At 29.6% G+C, this 18,636-nt stretch overlaps 1 protein-coding gene across 6 annotated transcripts; it reads right to left on the bottom strand.

The window, feature by feature from the left end:
- Positions 1 to 3,027: 3,027 nt before the first annotated feature.
- On the bottom strand, positions 3,028 to 8,177 carry LOC105636692 (casein kinase II subunit beta-1). Of its 6 annotated transcripts, none has more exons than XM_012220046.4 (5): positions 7,625 to 8,177; positions 6,172 to 6,402; positions 5,719 to 5,825; positions 5,472 to 5,637; positions 3,028 to 3,595 (listed from the first exon to the last, which is right to left on the bottom strand). In XM_012220046.4, the coding sequence occupies exons 1-5, from the start codon at positions 7,836 to 7,838 to the stop codon at positions 3,465 to 3,467; spliced, it is 849 nt and encodes a 282-aa protein (XP_012075436.1). In that variant the 5' UTR covers positions 7,839 to 8,177; the 3' UTR covers positions 3,028 to 3,464. The 6 variants fall into 6 exon arrangements, with proteins under 6 accessions (XP_012075436.1, XP_012075456.1, XP_012075428.1 ...); XM_012220066.4 differs by having other exon boundaries at positions 5,719 to 5,813; positions 7,625 to 8,176; XM_012220038.4 differs by having other exon boundaries at positions 5,475 to 5,637; positions 5,719 to 5,828; positions 7,625 to 8,175.
- Between the last annotated feature and the right edge of the window lie 10,459 nt (positions 8,178 to 18,636).

Genomic DNA, 18,636 nt, shown 5'->3' with positions numbered 1-18,636 from the left:
TATTTTTTAAGTATCCTGAATTTCAATTTTAGTTACAATGGCACTCTAATTTTAAATTGTATCTAATTTAATAAATAAAATATTATTTTCTTTGTACCTATACTCGTACCTATACTCTCTCTTATAGTCAGGCTAACTAAAAATTTGCTATTTAACAATACTCTAACTAATTATATTAGTTAGAAATTTAAATTCATAAAAATATATGTAAAATAATAAATTTTAGTTAGTTATAAGTATAAAATATTAGTTTAGATTTTTGTTTTGTCATTTTTTAAATATAAAATTTTGTTTATACTTAGGTTAAATATATACAAATATATTTTATTCATTATGGCGTCATTTTATTTTTAAAAAATCATTACTTATTGTTAATATTATATAAATAAATAAAAATATTTTATTTTTAAGATGAATATATTATTTTTATTTTAATATTTATACAAATAAATATAATGTAATTAACATAATTAACAATTATGTAATTATCCAAATAACAATTAATATAATTAACATTAAAAGAAGCATTCGTTAAACTTTCAATTCCAAAGTTACAGTTAGTAACCAATTAAGCATGACTTTCTTTGTCGGTAATCTCAAAGTTATACCATATTATTGTCATCTGTCACAAAAACTATACAAATATAATTTGCAATCTTGGATTTATTTTACTACGGGGTAAAAAACGTAACGTTTTGACAAAAAATCTCAGATAGAAAAAATTAATTAATTTGGATTAACTGAGGTATTTTTTCAAACTAACCTCACCATAACCAAAAAAACCAAATTAATAGTTATAACTAACCCATCCAAATCAAAACCAATCTATTGGCAGCCGAATCAAACCAAAATTGCTCAATTCAATTCAATTTGAATTTTTGAATCTTTGGTTATATCCGCAATTTGCTCGCGGCTACTTTCACCACATTGTAATCTTTGGTTAAAATTAGGGTGCTATTGTACTTAAAATGAAAATTTAGGATGCTAAGAGAAGAAAGTTGAATTTAGAGTACTATTAAAACTACTTACAAAATTTGAGGTATTTTTAATGATTTACCAATATTTTTTTGTGGTATGCAGAGCTATATATTACCCTCTTTGTAAAATTTTACGTGCTTCAAGAAAGCTATTCAATTTATCGAAGTTATTATTGAGCAATTGAACAACCACTGTTAATCATATACAAAAGATAAAAATAGAAAAAATAATTTATTATTTATAAAATCCGTACGCTTGAATAAGTATTTAGAATACGATACTTTCTTAAATACAGAGAAAGTAAAATATTGTAGTTTAAAGGAAATTTAAACTCAAAATTTTTTTTATTTTTTTTGACATTTAAACTCAAAACTTAATATGTTGACTTAGACACTCAGTTTCACGGTAAGATAGTGGGCAGTCTAAACCATTTAGGACAGCTCATAACAGGTTAAAAGGTTTAATTTCAATTATATATCAGTGAAAGACAAAAGTAATATTACATGCTGCTAACGTTAGTAAGTTATAAATAGATTATAGGTTAATTAGAGCAAAGATATCTAATGACTGATTTTACTCTATAACTCTTTTGTATTAGTAAAAATAGTAACGCTACACGGCACAAGTTCTGCTAAGTACAACCTCTTTAAATTCTACTAAGTACAATCTCTTTAAATTGATTATAATAATTTTAATATAATATCAGCAACACCTTTATCATCGTATCACTAACTGAGTATTACCGTCGTTTCATCTAAGGGTGAGTATTTAGTTGATCCAAATCAATCTAAATATAGCCGAATTTTATAAATTTATTATCCAATTCAAATCATATTTAATATAAAATAGAAAGTAACCGAATCCAATAATATGCGGTTTTTTATAAAAAAAACCGCAATCGTCCCAATAACCAAATTAGTATTTTCAGTTAATTAATCCAAACTAATTACGAAAAAATATCCAAATCTAAAATTTTTCAATATATGTGTTCTTGTCTTTAAATTTACAGCTTGCACTCTTAAAGTAATTATAAACATATGCTTATAAATTTACACACAATTGTATATAATAAAATAAATAATTAATTAATCCAACAGCCACAAGTGTCCAAAAAAAATTACAAAGTCAGTCATATCTAAATGTAACTATCCAAATAGCAATTAATGTAATTAACATTAAAAGAAGCATTGGTTAAACTTTCAGTTCCAAAGCTACAGTTAGTAACCAATTAAGTATGACTTTCTTTGTCGATAATCTCAAAAATTATATCATATTATTGTCACCCGTTACAAAAACTATACAAATATAATTTGCAATCTTGATTTTATTTTAATATGGAGTAAAAAACGCAACGTTTTGACAAAAGCTCTGAGATAGAAAAATTAATTAATTGGATTAACAGAGGTTTTTTTTTTTTTTAAACTAACCTCACCATAACCAAAAAAACCAAATTAATATTTATAACTAACCTATCCAAACCAAAACCAATCTATTGGCAGCCAAATCAAACCAAAATTACTCAATTCAATTTGAATTTTCGATTATATCTGCAATTTGCTCGCAGCTACTTTCACCACATTGTAATATGGTTATGCCTGACATATACTGTGCCAAAACTATTTATCGTAGTAAAAAGTCTTAATAACTGTGTCATATTAGTCACGCCCTTTTATATCTACCATTTATCCTTCTAAGCTAGATAGTGAGGGTCTTAAAACAGGCATTGATACTCTTGATCCATTAAATTAATCAGTATGAAGCTCGCTGGGAAGATGCAAGTAAGCTATCACAAGTACCAAATATTCCAAGTCAAGTCAAGACGAGGCACAAGTTTTCATACAATGTTACATATTACAATGCTGCAATTTTAAACATACTTGTGAATATCAGGGTTGAAACAAACTCCGCAGTAAAATATAAATCAGCAGCACAAATATCGCCACTGAAATATAAGCTATCATCTAATTCTAACATCAAACAGAAATAATAATAATAATAATAATAATAATAAATTCATTTGCTTTACAGAATAAAATAGAGATATACAAATGCAAAATATAACAAAATTATGGAATTTCACCAAGAAGTTCTCAGTATTGTCAGTATCTCTGATGCTAATCAAAGGAAGTAAATACAAAGAAACCACTAGGCAATTCATAAAAGTACTCCACCAATAAAAATAAAAAATAAAAAGAAAAAAAAAGGGAAGGAAAGAAAGCTGCAAATTTGCAACATGGAAAAAATAAAAGAAAAGGAAACTACCTACCTTGGGAACTAAAAATTTGAAAGACTAATTGCCAAACAGGTTTACATATTCTGTGGTATTTCCTGAAACATAAGAGAATGCTTCTTCTCCTTTTCTTTTCCCTTATTTTATGGTTTTTTTGAGAATGGATGTTGTTTGAGAAGGGGGGAGGAGATGTACAGCATTCCTGCATGAATTTCACCTTTCAAATTCTCAACCAAAGAAGCTTCGACTTCCATTATCATGGTTTGTGTAGCTTGAACCCAAATACTCTTGGCACATAACTCTGTGATGGCTTTTGTGGCTTCAGGTGTCCATGTGTCATCAAGAACAGGTGAGGAAATGTTGTCCCAAAGTAGGCTCCATCAATGTCTAAATAGAGTTAAGGAAACTTAAGAAATATTAAAAACATACCCATGACATGAGAGAAGATGGAGACCTAAACAGATTAAATCAGTCAATAAAGCACAAACTAATTTTGAATAGTTTTCATTGGAGAAAAAATATGATAATTCCCTAAATTATAACTCTATCGCAAATGGTTACCATTTTGAGACATCTGAATAAGTTAATGCACTCAACGTTAATATTTAAGAACAAGACAACAAAGGAGATTTTGCAAGGTAGCACATTTTACGATGGGAATGAACATTATTAACTGTATTTCCTTAAAAGTTCTAAGACAGATGTACTCTGATGCACCAAGGTCATATAGACATGTCTCAACATTAAGCTACAACCAAGTTCTAATTAACAAAGATTGAAAGAAACAATAACCGGAGCTATGAGATTCTGCTTCCATGCAATTATGTATAATATTTAGGGTTAAATAAGGCTCCAACTCAAGCTCAACCCAGTACATAAATACAATGTAAAAACCAAGATACATATTAATACATCCAGTATGTTGAGTTTTCCAGTTCAAACGAAGAGTTTTGTTTTTTTTGGACAAAGTTTGAGCTCAGCTAGCATAATTAATACAAAAATAAAAAAGGCAAAAGGGCAAGGTCTATCAAGGCATGAAGGGGATCTGGAGCCTAGCAGATTTTGCAAGGCACAGGCTCACCCCTCAGCAACATGAGATGCACAGTACAAGAAGACACATAATCCTACGTGGGACAATTATTTATAATAATACCACAAAAACAATTAAATCTGGCATCAATAATTTTGAAATCCAAACAAAAGTAATTATTAACCCATAATCCTATATTCCACTAAATTGGAATAATCCATAAAAACTAATGGATTAAAAAAAAAATGAGTTGATAAACAATTAGGATACGCATTTTTAAGGTCTTGGCCACAGAAGGATGGTTAGAAAGTTAATTATATATTAATACACATAAGGTTATCATCCTAAGATTCAGGAGAGAATTCGGGACATGATTCACCCCAATCAATTGGTTGACTAAGAGAGTATTGGATACTGAGACAATTACCCCAAATTTTGGGACATGATTTGCTCTAATCAATTAGTCGACTAGGGTGCACATATATGGTACATCCTAAAATTTAGGAGGATAGAAGTCATGATTTGCCCCAAAGTAACTGTCAATATTTGCTTTCCCCTTTTTTATGGTCTTAAAGAGAAGATGGAACAAAGGTGCACGTACTTGTGCACCTTATGTCCTCTGACTGAGGCAGTCACCTCCATGACATTGCCCGCCTCTCAGCAACAATGTCAGCTAGAAAAGAAGAAGTCTGAGTTTTTTTTTTTTTTTTTTTTTTTTTTTAATAGTAAGAGTTATTAAACAAGCTAGACTTCTTAGTAGGTCAGGATAAGAATCACATAGTTCAGCTCAATGCATAACAATATAAAAAATTATATATGGGAAAAAAGACCTATGCCAGGGAGAGTTGGTAACAATTTCCAAAATCAAGAGACCAACTTTACAATGCATATGGTAGCAATTTATCCAAACATAATGAACTTCATGCTGCAATACAATTACACAAATGCATCTAGCAAAATTGAGTTGATAAAACAAAAAGAAAATCAGCAGAGCAAATTTGAAGAAAAAGAGTTTTAGGACAAGTGCTACATGTTATATCTGCCAGTTCTAACCCATAATTCTTAGCCCCTTTTGAAATTAAAAAAGTTCATGCTAGCTGGAAAAGCATATTAATGAAAATCTAATACAAAGTAAACAACAGAATTGCATGAGAATTGCCTATTTATGGGACAGGACATTAACAGCTCAGAGAAATATATGCAGCAAAGAAGATGCAGTTCAACAAAGGATACTACCTTGGTATTTGGATCGTGGGTAATATATATCCTCACATCTGGGGCAACATATTTTTACAGTGCTTGACCGAGGAATGTCTGATTGACCAACTGGAAGACAGGGTTGTCCACAGCAGTAAACCCTTGGGCATCTCCCAAAGTCACAGTTCTTGTACTTGTCCAGCTGTAGAATTCACAATATCAAGATTGTAGTAGGTGTCCCAATATTAAAGTTTGTCCAACAAACTATATAGCCAAATCTCACCATAGCAGCCATTCCTTTGGCGGTCAATATATATCGGGCATGGATCAAACCATAAAGCATCTCTGCTGCTGATTCAACTAACTCGTGTTGTTCCTCTGTAAACATATCTCCTATCCATCATAATCAATTGTGAGAAATAAATTAAATAACAGACTAAAGCAACAAACATGCGCCTCTATTACATTCATAAAAAATGCCAGGTTCCTGTACACGGTATGTATAAAAACTAAATGCAGATAAAGTTCTCTCTATCAGGCTGTCTGGAAGCAGAAAATCGTGTTAATACGTACATGTGCAACTAATGTGAAGAATGAAAATAATTATAATTAACTGAATAATTCACATACTGTGCACTTTGTTAAAGAGAAAAAAAAAAGTAAACAAAAGGGATAATATTTGTGAATTACACCATATATATGTTATGGACACATGAGCAACCTGGAGATATCTTACCATGAGAGGATTCAACATCCAAAATCAAGTCAAGTGCATAATCATAATAAGGAACTTGACTGCTTAACCCACAGAGGTTAAAATCATCCTGTATGTAATCATCATCAACTTCACAAAAGAACTCATTTCCTCGCAGATTGCAAAACCATGAAATCCAAGATGTGTCATCTGCATCGGAACCACTAACATCTGACTCTTCACTATCCGTTTCAGATTCCTCTGCATCAGAGACTAGACTTGCATCATACCATGGACAAAAGAACACAATAATACCACAGAAAGGGAAAGAAATATGCACTGAAACCATATAGTATTATTGTTCTTTCACATGATAACTGGCCAGCTATGTTGAAAAGACCAGAAGTCACATTTGAAATCTAATATTAATTAAGTTATAGCTAACTACTTTCTTCTCATAGATCATTGGCTTCTCCAATGGCAACCCAGGTGCAAACAGCTTTAAGAAGTAGCAAGTACGAATGTCATGGTAAGGTTTTTCACTACCATGCACTTCTTTGACGCTGCTAATAACCGCAAAGGATAACTACATAAAAGACTTTAAAAAATTATCTTGGTCCATTTGACAAATTCAGAGTTTTCCTCAATAAGTATTGGAGATATTTTTAAGAACAAAGATATTACAAATAAAAGTGCTGTCATCTAATATTGGAAAGATGAGCATTTGAATTTTATTCAGAGTGAAAAATAATAAAATAAATAAATAAAACACAAACACACATTGTCAAATTCAAATTCCCATTATCTGAGTGTTGTCATCTAATATTGGATACATGTGCATTTTAATTTTATTCCAAGTGAAAAATTATAGAATAAATAAATAAAACACAAATATACATCGTCAAATTCAAATACCCATTATCTATTCAAATTGACCCTTGATGGATTTTACATTTAGTTTATTTTAATTCATCTTATTTTTTATTTTCTCATTTTCCAAAGAAACTAACCAACAGCATACTTCTTCCTATTGGAAAAGTTCTAAAGAAGAAATTCTAAAGCAAACGTATATAATTGGAATTAGGAAATAAAAACTTCCTTATGAACTTCAACTAAAATTTAAAAAATAAAATAAAATAACAGGGTTGATAATTGTAGCAACACAACTTTTATTTTACACTTCAAAAAGTGTAATGATTAGCCTCAAATTAAAGCAATGGTTGCTGTTGGAAATCACTTTTAGACTCCAGTGAAAAAGCTTTATAAATTTTTAATAGAACCTACAGATAACAGCAAAAATTGATTAATCTCACAATAAAACTTACAAAGTAAAATTTAGAGGAAAAAGCAAAATCACAGTAACACAACAAAACTTGAATAAACATTGAAAAACATAAGCAGTTTAATTAAGAGATTAAACGCGAAGTGAAACGAATAATAAGCAAAATAAAAATATAAAATATCTTATACACGATGTTAGTAAAAGATAGAATACCATCAGAAGCGTTGTTTTTAGAGAGGGGATCTTTATGATCAGACGGTTGCTTTCCTATGAGAAGAGACTGCGACGAAAATTCCTTTCCGTTGATTGCTCTAGAAGTAGATGGAGAGGATCGCTCGAGATGCTTATCAAGAGCATCGTTGATCCGTTTCCGATCGACAGGTCCTACCTCCGTCTTGGACCCACCAATCCCTCTTTCTCTGTACATGACGAAAACAACAACGATGACGATGAGGATGACGATAAAGATGGCGATCTCCTCCTCCTCCTCCTTTTCCTCTCGCTCGACGAAGGCGACGATACGTACAGCTCTTTAGCGAGAAATCATCGATGCATGGCGTGGAATGACTTCGAATCTAGGGTTTTCAATTGACGGAAAGAGGGAGACAGTGAGCTCAAGCTATCGGGTTTTCATTTTTTTCATTTGGTATTTTGTAATTCTCTCTCTCTCCAGATTTGATTGGATTTCGGTGAATTTTTGAAAAAAAAATATATATAACAGAGAGGAGAAAGACAGAGATAGGGTTTGTATTTGCAAAGTTGAGAGGAAACTAATGGCCTAATTGCTAGGGCATTATCATGTACACGTGGCTTTATCATTTATTTAATTATTAATCCACGTAACTTTGTTTTTAGAAAAGTTAAATTAAATAAGCGGTTTTTTTTTCACTGGATGGATTAATAAAAGCTTATTCATGATTATTATATTTAAACCCTAACAGCTTAAAACTCTATCTTTATTAGTAATCGTATTACATAACTTTTACAACTATTACAGTAATAACTAAGAAATTTTAGAGGTTGAGGAGAATTTTTTTGAAAGTTATACACTTTAGTGTTTAGGTTTTAGGTTTAGCTTTTAATTATATTTATTTATAATTATATCTAATTTTTTCTTCAAATTTAACTAATTAAATAAGTCAAAAGCTAGACCAATTAAAAAAAAACAATTAACAACTAGTACAATACAGCTACTATAGCAATTAATATTACCAAATTTGAAATTCTTACTAAAAATATAATTTATTTAGATTATCTATTAATGATTAGTGGTCGGTGGAATCTCCGATTCATTTAGCATATATTCTATGCTAGTCAATGAAATGAAGATTTTGATTTGGTGCAGCTCAAATTATGACCAAAATTAGTTTCATTAGTCGATCAATTTTAATGTTTTTTTATCAACAAATTGTCAAAATCAATTGATTTCAATCGATTTTGTTTATTGTTGCTAAAAGAATGAATCAACTTCTCAATTTTAATCCGATTCAAAACTGAATTATTTAAATTAATTTCAATCTAGATAAAAATCAAACTGATCAATTAATGATTTGATTAAAAACTAAACTATTTTAGGTTTGATTCCAATCCAAATTGAATTAATCACATTTCTACTAATTTTAAGTTTCAACTTTTAATATTTCAATTGTCATTTTAAATCATGAACAGTTTAATTTTAAAGTATTATTTCAATTTCAATGTTCATTGAGATCAATAATTATGAATTTAATTTTCAAAAAAAAAAAGTTACTCTATCTCATCATTGTTGAATAATTGAGAAGTAAAATGCTAACTCTAAATTTTTTCTATCAAAGGTAACAAGTAAATCAAATTATATTTTAATCAATATGGATGAAACTTTATAACATTCTTGTGTAAAAAAAAATTAAAAATTCATACACCAATCATTCCTTTATCAATTTAACCAAAAATATGTTTGGTCCGTCTGACTCAAGTTTTAATATAGTAGGTTAAAATATCTAAAATACTTCCATATCTATTATGGGTAAATTTGTCATATTTAAAGCATTATGGACAATTTAACTTGCTACACTGATAACTGTACCAAGCACAAATTGTGTAACACTGACTCTTAATTTAAAATACATAATAAAAAAGAGAAAATGGGTTAATAAAGCAATTTTAACTAGTGATCCATAATACTTTTTCCATTTGACTTTAATAGCAAATAAAATTTTACTTTATTCCATTTTAAGTGATTATTTAGGATTATGAGATATATTTCCAACTTTATCCATATTTATTAGGTGTAATTTATTTTTATTTTTATTTTTATTTTTCTCTTTTTTATTATTATTTTAATTACAGTTAAATTAAAATTTTAACTACACATATAACTAAAAGTTTCATTATATCAATATATGAAAAAAATAAATGAAAGTACTAATCTAATCTAATGGTGGTACTTTAATATGAGATAAAATTAACATTAATTTTGTTTTTAAAAAATCAATATATTTTAATTATTTTTTTAATTTTCAGAAAAAATAAATATTATTATTAAAGTGGAAGTGAGCCGGTACGATTTAATCCAAACTTGTATGATTCTAAATTTTTTATTATAAAAATACTTAAGAAAATAAAATAAAATGAATTTCAAGGTAATTGACTAATTTCATAATTATAAAACTCTATGGACGAAGAGGGCGGATAGTAGGGTAGGTTGTTTTCATCGTCGAAGATATTTATATTTTATTATTTTGAATTAATTTTTGAAAATAAAATATTGAAAGCAACAAAGAGTGTGCAAGTGCAATACAGCTTTCACAGGTACGGGAACACTGCACAGTGCACACCTCACAGCAGCAGAGACATTCTTTCTACAAGGGGAAAAAAGGGTGAGAAGGCAGGTTGACCTTTAGCGGACGCATTCTATATGTCTTGCCACGTCACCAAACATTGGTCACGTGCTAAGGCTAAGCATGCTTTGAGAAACCTTTCCAGTGCCCATTGACTAGATTCTTTTCCTCAATGTTATTAAAATTGGATCCAACATCCAACCAAGTAATCAACTCGATGACTGAGTTGTAAAGACAACGAATTAACTCGGTTAAACTGAATTTTTTTTATATTTTCATAACTATTTATAAAAATTAATAAAATATTTATAATAAAAAATTAATATAATTATAAATTCATAATTATTTTTTAAACTATTTATAGTAAAATTTTTAAATTAATCTTTATTTAAACCAAATAATATATATTCAACGTAATAATAATTATACCAAAATTCAAGTTATAAAAATTTAAATGTTATAATATTTTTTAAATTATTCATTATTCACATATGTTACAATCCATTTCTATGAGCTAGAGCGGCATAGCAAGCCTATTCACATATGTCACCATCTGTTTTTATGGGCCAGACTGGCTTAATAGGCCTAGACACCGATTATAATTCTACAAACCCAATAAAATATTCAATTGGAAAGCCCGTTATAATATTAATTATCCAAATTATTGCAAGGTACTAATTCAAATACCAATACGAATACATGTATTTATCACTTATTATTTGTTCAATCTTCACGGCCCTACACTATATGCATTTACAAGTTTAATCATATCCTTAGTCATTGGCTTCATTTAACTATTCTGACTTGTATTATCAATTTTTTCAAATAAAATTCACATGTAATTGATATTATTATTATATTCATGAAACTCCTATAATAACTGCAGATATTTGAGAACCCTAGTTAAGTAGGAATCACTGTACATATCTAGACATCACTTCAACAAACTCTAATAAGAAGGAAAAAATAGAGCTTCAGGTAAATTACAGAACAAGGTTCAATTTTCTAAAAAATTAAAAGGGAGTAGGTGAGTATAAAACTCAGTGAATAATAATACATAATATCAAATTTAGACATTAACACGATATGCACTTAAACCTTTCTAGTTGGGCATACACCATTCATACAATGCCAACTATAACATCCACAAACAATAGCAACCATAATGCACATCGAATGGTCATTAGTCCGTGGAATCACCTTAACAGGACCAAGCTCTCCCCAAGCATGCTTTGGTTATCAATGATGTATTCTATGGTCTGTGACTTGTCCACCTAAGGATTCCACTCCCAGTCGGGCTCAACGAACCCGCTCCGTCAAATATTTCTTTTCTTTTCTATTATTTTTTATCTCTCTCTTTTTTTTTTTATCATCGATGCACATCAAACCACAGAGTGCACAAGGGAGGCATCACTTCCACTGCTTATGGCCACTGACGAAATTCTCACCATGCCCGTGTTCTCAACCCCAAGTGCTCTATGTCATCTCAACTCCCATTGTGGAATCACATTGCATTGTATACAAGGCAATCATTCGCAACATTAATCGATACACATTCATCTATCCATATACAGTATAAACAAGTACTTGAAAACAAACAGATGTAAAATTTAAAATAAATTATGCAATCATGAATTTGGTAAAACATTATATATTATCACTCACCTTGAAAGCAAGAATTTTTTTCCCCCTGATTAATTAGATTTTCAAAATATTTTCTTGAAAATTCTAAACCTATAATCAAATTCATACATTGATTTTAGTTCCTTATTGATAATTAAATTCTTCATAGACTTATTCTTAGTTTGTACTCACATTTTATTTCACCAAATACCATAAATTTATATTCTTAAGCAAATTAATTAATTTAGATCCTTCACAATTTACTCGCTATTTGAAATCCATGTTTCTTTAAATAAGTATTTGAAATCTATTTATTTAATAACTAAAAAGAAACCGTTATGTTCACTTAATCCATTTATTAAAATCTTTTGACTAAACTTAAACTTAATCTTCTTTAGGAACTCATATTTTATTTCTCAAATAAATTTAGTAATTTCCTTTTAAATTCCATTAAAATAAGCATTTAACTTATTTACTTAAATCAAATGTGTATACATATATTTATAATAAATAAATATCATAAAGTTTTACTATATATATATATATATATATATATATATATATGTGACATCCCAGGTTTGGGGCACAACACCTTAGGCGAATCCCACATTGGCTACGCACAAGGTGGAAGTCCTATACATAAAGGGTGACAACCTTGAACATGGTAGATGCGTTTTGGGCTGGCAGAGCGGAGGTTTTCCCTGGCCCAAAAACAAAACCGTGAGGGTTCAGGCCAGGTTTGGCACCCAAAGCGGACAATATCTACCATGGGCTGGGCTGTTACAATTTGTCGAGTCTTAGCATAGAGTCGAGTAGTCGAGTTGAATCGAGTTGAACCAAACCCGGTCGGGGTAGAATGGGTTATTAAGTGGAGTTACTTGATTGAGAGAAAAGATTAAAGCACATGGGTGAGGATTGATTTGCATTAAAAGATTGAGCTTGGGTATTAAGTTGTAGCCTGTTTACAATTGAGGTACCATTTAGAACTTTTACATACAAAGTCATGGATCTTTTAGAGCCTACCCGTGCATACCCATTTCACTTTCCCATTTTCATGTTTATCTTCATCTTCTTCATTTTCTTCCTTTCCTCTTCCACCTTCCTTTCAATTTTCATGGTAGTTAAGCCTTAACTTCAACTTCTCTTTTATCCAAGTAAGTAAACCTTCTTGAAGTTCATAATTGAATCATTTGGTGCTATTATTTTAGAATTCATAAGAATTCTTATTTATAGGTGAAGGGAGTTCTAAGAGTGTAGAAAAAAGAAGTTAAAGAGGAGCTCAAGCTTTTGGAGTAAAGGTTTGATATCTCTTGTTATTTTTCATTTTCTTTGTATGAGATTTGTGTGGTGTGTTGCTATTGAGACAATATTGCTTCATGTTGAGTGGGAGGACTGGTAATGGTGAGAAACAGGGGAGAACAGGGGAGGTATTGAATAAATGAAGTGAATATTGAGTTTATGTTGAAACAGGTTTTGCTGGAAATTTTACCAGTAACTTCATCTTGATTTTGACCCCATTTACTGATGGAATTAGGAAGTGTCATATAAGAGTTAATTGTTCCTCTATGTGTTAGCTTTACATGGGTTTTTGAATCATCCAAATCGGAGTTGTATATTGAGAGATATGACCAAAAGAGTACAGACAGTGCAGGCTGGAAGCGCGCGCGCGAATTGCATGACGAGTTCGCGTTGCCTTCTCGCGCTCGCGAATTTGAACTACGCGCTCGTGACTTTCACCTGAAACTCTCTGACTCTCATTTGGCACATCTCGCGCTCGTGACCTTCAAGTACGCGCTCGCGACTTGTGCACGCAAACTCTCTGACTTTCATTTGGCACTTCTCGCGCTCGCGACTTTGAAGTACGGGCTCGCGTACTTGGCCCCTGGCCTGTAAGCGATCGCGACCTTCATCGCGTGCTCGCGAATTTGGCCTGAGAACTCATTGTCTCTCATTTGGCACTTCTCGCGCTCGCGACTTCCAAGTACGCGCTCGCGACTTGTGCCCGATAACTCACTGTCTCTCATCTAGTGCATTACGCGCTCGCGACTTGTGTTTTCATGCATTTTTGGACTTCTTTTTCAATGCAATTGTATTCCTTTGCTTCACTTATATGCCTCCAATCATTTTAACATCAAATACAACATTTGAACCTGTATCAAAACAACATTCAAGCATGCAAATGATGTGAAATCAAATATACATTATGAATTATGAAGTTATGAACTATTAATATGATGTTGTGTTATATTATTGACATACCAACATTATGCTCCATTGAGGTTAAGTAGAAACCATGTAAATAAGGCTATGTCGCGACATAGGATAGTAGATCTGCACCTCATACAGTTTGATACTCCGGCAACAGGCCGTTGAGTGGATATGATTATATATGGGCCATAGCAGCCAAGCATACAGTATTCATCCAGTTTCATACAGTTTTTCTTATCACTTCGGTTTCATTATAACCTTATGGAGCCATACAGATATATTGACATAACATTTCATGAATTATACAGTATTATAAACAGTACAAAAGATAATCAAGGTATCATGAAAGTATCATGATGTGTGTGCTTATATGTGCCATATGTGTTTACATGGTTCTTTCTATACATGTATGTGTTTAATTGTTTCTTTATCTGTTGAGATATCCACTGAGCTTTATTTGCTCAGCGAGTTACCTGTTTAACTCGCAGGTTTTGAGTTTAGACCGTAGAGAGTCAGCTTACAACTGCTGCAGTTCATCTGTAGAAGACTCAGTCTTCAGGGTAGCTACTCATTTTAATATGTATCTTTTGTCTATCCTTTTCATGGCATGTACAGGGCACACAGTTGGGCCCATTTCATTTTGACATTAGTATCATGTTTTGTAAATATAAATTACATTATTTTTGTAAACTAGTATCATGTTTTGTAAATATTAAATACATTAGTTATGTCAACAACATCAGCATGATATTATATTCAATATACATTATGATTTCAGCATGTCAGGCCATACAGTCAACCAGTTTGTAGCGTCTCGGTCAGGTATGTGACATCCCAGGTTTGGGGCACAACACTTTAGGCGAATCCCACATCGGCTACGCACAAGGTGGAAGTCCTATACATAAAGGGTGGCAACCTTGAACATGGTAGACGCGTTTTGGGCTAGCAGAGCGGAGGTTTTCCCTGGCCCAAAAACAAAACCGTGAGGGTTCAGGCCAAGTTTGGCACCCAAAGCGGACAATATCTACCATGGGCTGGGCTGTTACAATATATATATATATATATATATATATATATATATATATATATATATATATATATATATATATATTAAATAACATAATGTTCTACAATATCATTGGTCTAAAATTAATAATTAAATTTTTAAATGAAAATTTCTTTTGAAAACAAAATTTCGGGTCATTTCAATATAAAATATAAAAACATTTGTGTACGACAATGTATTTTGATATTTTATAATTAAATTATATTTTGTATTTTATTAATTAAGTAAATAAATAAATAAATAATTGTTATAGGATAACTAGTTTCTTAAAATCGGGTACACTAAGTTCAAAAAAAAAAAAAAAAATGGGTACACTATATTAAAAATTGATTTTGCAAGAAAATTTTACACTATTTATTTGTAATTTTTGGACTTTTAGTTATTATGAAATTTTTTAAGAAAAAAAAGTTAGTGGATTTTAAGATATGAGTAAAATAAAATTTTAAGAAAACAAAATTAGTAGATTCAATATATAAGTTTCTGGAGGAAAAACAAGTTGTGGATTTCAATATTTGAACTATAACCTTTCAAAAAAAAAAAAAAAAGAATTTTTATGCATGTAACCAATTGCTCCATTTAGTTTATATAATAAAAAAAATTTAGCGTTTTTGTTTAATATTGAAGCTGCCCGGTTTGTAGTAGAAAATCAGACCAAATCAAAATGGACTAGTGATTGGTTCGTGAGTTAATCTGTTCAATTGGTTTGGTCTGATTTCAAAATACTGGCTTTTCTTCTTAATTAAACAATCCAAAAAAATTATTAAGTTCAAAAATAATTTTCGTCCTAGTAACAAAATAATTTTTGGCCTAATAACACAAGCTGGTGTCCTGAGATTTTATAACTTTTACTCTTAAAATGAGTTTGTCTACTTTTATTAGGCTGGATTGCTTAAATAGCCTAATTTTGAAATTTCCTTCAATAAAAAAATTGCCCTAATTTATTTGGGTTGAATTATGAATGTTTGTTGAGTTTTATTCTTTTATTTATGGAATGTAATTACTATTCCATTTTTATGTTTATTTGTAAATATGTTGAATATGTTTAACAATATTAATTATTTTAGTAGTTATTAGTTGTTCTATTAGCTATAGCGGTTAACTTTTAATTTTAGCTAGTAGTTGCTAATATCAGTTTAAATTAGAAGTGTTCGGTAAAAATAACTATTTAACTTAAAATGACAAAAAAAAGATATTAGTTATTTAGTTAGCTGAATTCAGAGGAAAAAATAATGGATATACTATTTGTCAAAAAAGTTTACTTAAAGCTAAATGCTAAATGCTAAAAGTTAAACATTACAATGTTTAATGTTTTGTAAAAAACTTTTTTAATCTCTAAAAGCTATTATAAAAGTTATGTTATCGGACGATATAGATAATAAATAGTCAAAACACTAAAAATTAGTTTAAAAACTATTGCCGAACATTATCGTAAAGTAATTAGCACATGCACACTACCACCACCACCACATTATTATTAATGTAAAAATATATTTGAACCAAAAGCTATTAACTATATTAAGCTATTAAAGATCATTTTAGATTATAAATTTATTTGAACTAAAAAAAATTAAAAGAAGATAAGCTGAAAAGAAAATGTAATGAAACAAAATAAAAGTTAAACTCATTAGAAATTAATTTTTTCATATATTTTCGTGAATAAATTAAATTGCAATATAGAATTATTGTTATTCTAATTTTTTTAGTGATTTTTCATTCTATTCTCTCCATACCTATGATAAAATAAAAGAATAAAATATAATTTTTATTTTGTATTATATATTAAATACTAAAATATAATTTTTATTATGTAGTGGCGGAGTGGTGGTCCTAGTGGTCATGGTAGAGTAGTTGAAATGGTGGCGGTGGTAGTGGTAGCAATGCAGAGTGGTAGAGTGGCAGCGTCACAAAGTGGTGGTTGTGGTGGTGGTGATAGAGTAGTTGAGGTGGCGACGGCGACAGTGGTAGTGGCAGTGGCGATGGTGAGACGACAGTGTTAACTAGCTTTGAACAGTAGAACTTTGATTGGATGGCTTGATGTAAGCGATAATATATATATGTGTTTGATGTCATAGATAATAAATGTATTTTTTGATGTAACAGATATTCCAATATTTTAAGTAACTAGTTTTTTTATGATGTGCATTACACGTTGACTATATTTATTGTTCGCACTGGTAAATTAAGCATTACTTTTTTATAAAAACTTAATAGATGAATATAGACCCAACACTTAAACTTTAATTATAAGGAAAGTTTGAATATAGACCCTGAAATTTACAAAATAGTTTACATATTAAATACTTTAATTTATAAAGTTGCACTTATAATTTACACGTTTTTCAATTAGTGAAAATTGTACTCAATGAGTAAGATAAGTCATATATCTTTTAATATATATTATTAAATAATGATATTCACATCTTTTATCGATATTTTAATTTCATGAGTTAAAATTTTATAATGTTCAATAAATATATTTTACAAGGCTAAAGGTTTAATAGGTCAACACAAAATTTTCTAATTTATCTTATCTTTAAGATCAATTAATGATATAGCAATTCAAAAGTATATTTGCAATTATATTTTCTAAAGTAAAAACTGTAAAAGATAATAATTTTTATTTTAAAAAGTAAATATGATTAGTTTTCTCTTCTGAAAAAAAAAATCTAAATTTTATTCTTCACCAATGTACAATTCCTTTATTTCTCGTTTAGATTAAAAAAATCCACAAAATTATCACTCAAGGATTTCCAAGAAATGATTAAGGATTCATAATGTATTGATATCATAGGGATATTCCTTAACTATTTCCAGTGGAAGCGTCAAAAATAGCTGTGATAGGGAGTTCTTTACGTTTATTTTCTAATAATTAAATTTGATAATAGAAAAATACAACTAAAAGGATATTTAAAAAGATAAATGGTTTCTCCAATTAAAAAATATAAAAAAATCTAACTATTTGGATATATTAAGAATTTTAAATTAATCGAAAGCTAGTATTAAAAATCTCATTTTTCTCTCCTATTTTTACATATATATATATAATATAAACGAGGAATACAATTGTATTCATCATTACAATACAATGTAAAAATAAAAAATCATCCAAATAATGTAATTAATTAAGTAATGTAATCATCGTTCTATTACATAGTTGATTACATCTAATTAAATATAGCAAAAAGCTACTCACTATGTCCCAAAATATAAGTCTTTTAAGGTTTTTTACAAGAATTAAGGAAAAATTAATTCTTTTAAATTATAATAAAATCAAGGGTAATTTAATCAAATTATCATTTACCTTGAAATGAAGAGTTACTTGTGAAGGTAATTATTGTATCTAATATAAATAAGAGTAACATTGGAAAAACAACATTTATTGCTCATTGAAAAATTCAAAATGACTTATATTGTAGGACAAAATAATCACCAAAAAACGATTTAGGGTGTATTAACTTACAAAAAATAGTTTTCTGTTTTCTAAGAAAACGGTTTTCTTAGAAAATAAA

The sequence above is a fragment of the Jatropha curcas genome, chromosome 11 (assembly GCF_041381405.1).
Source record: "Jatropha curcas cultivar XTBG-Jc1 chromosome 11, XTBG_Jcur_1.0, whole genome shotgun sequence".
NCBI classification, from domain to species: Eukaryota; Viridiplantae; Streptophyta; class Magnoliopsida; order Malpighiales; family Euphorbiaceae; genus Jatropha; species Jatropha curcas.
This window is presented reverse-complemented; position numbering and strand designations above follow the sequence as displayed.

Coding starts and splice junctions, on each gene's coding strand:
- LOC105636692 (XM_012220030.4), bottom strand. CDS start 7,838: ATGTACAGAGAAAGAGGGATTGGTGGGTCCAAGACGGAGGTAGGACCT. Junction 6,403..7,624: donor TAAAAACAACGCTTCTGATG/GTATTCTATCTT, acceptor ATGCAAGTCTAG/TCTCTGATGCAGAGGAATCT. Junction 3,596..5,471: donor ACGATCCAAATACCAAGGTA/GTATCCTTTGTT, acceptor AACTCTATTTAG/ACATTGATGGAGCCTACTTT.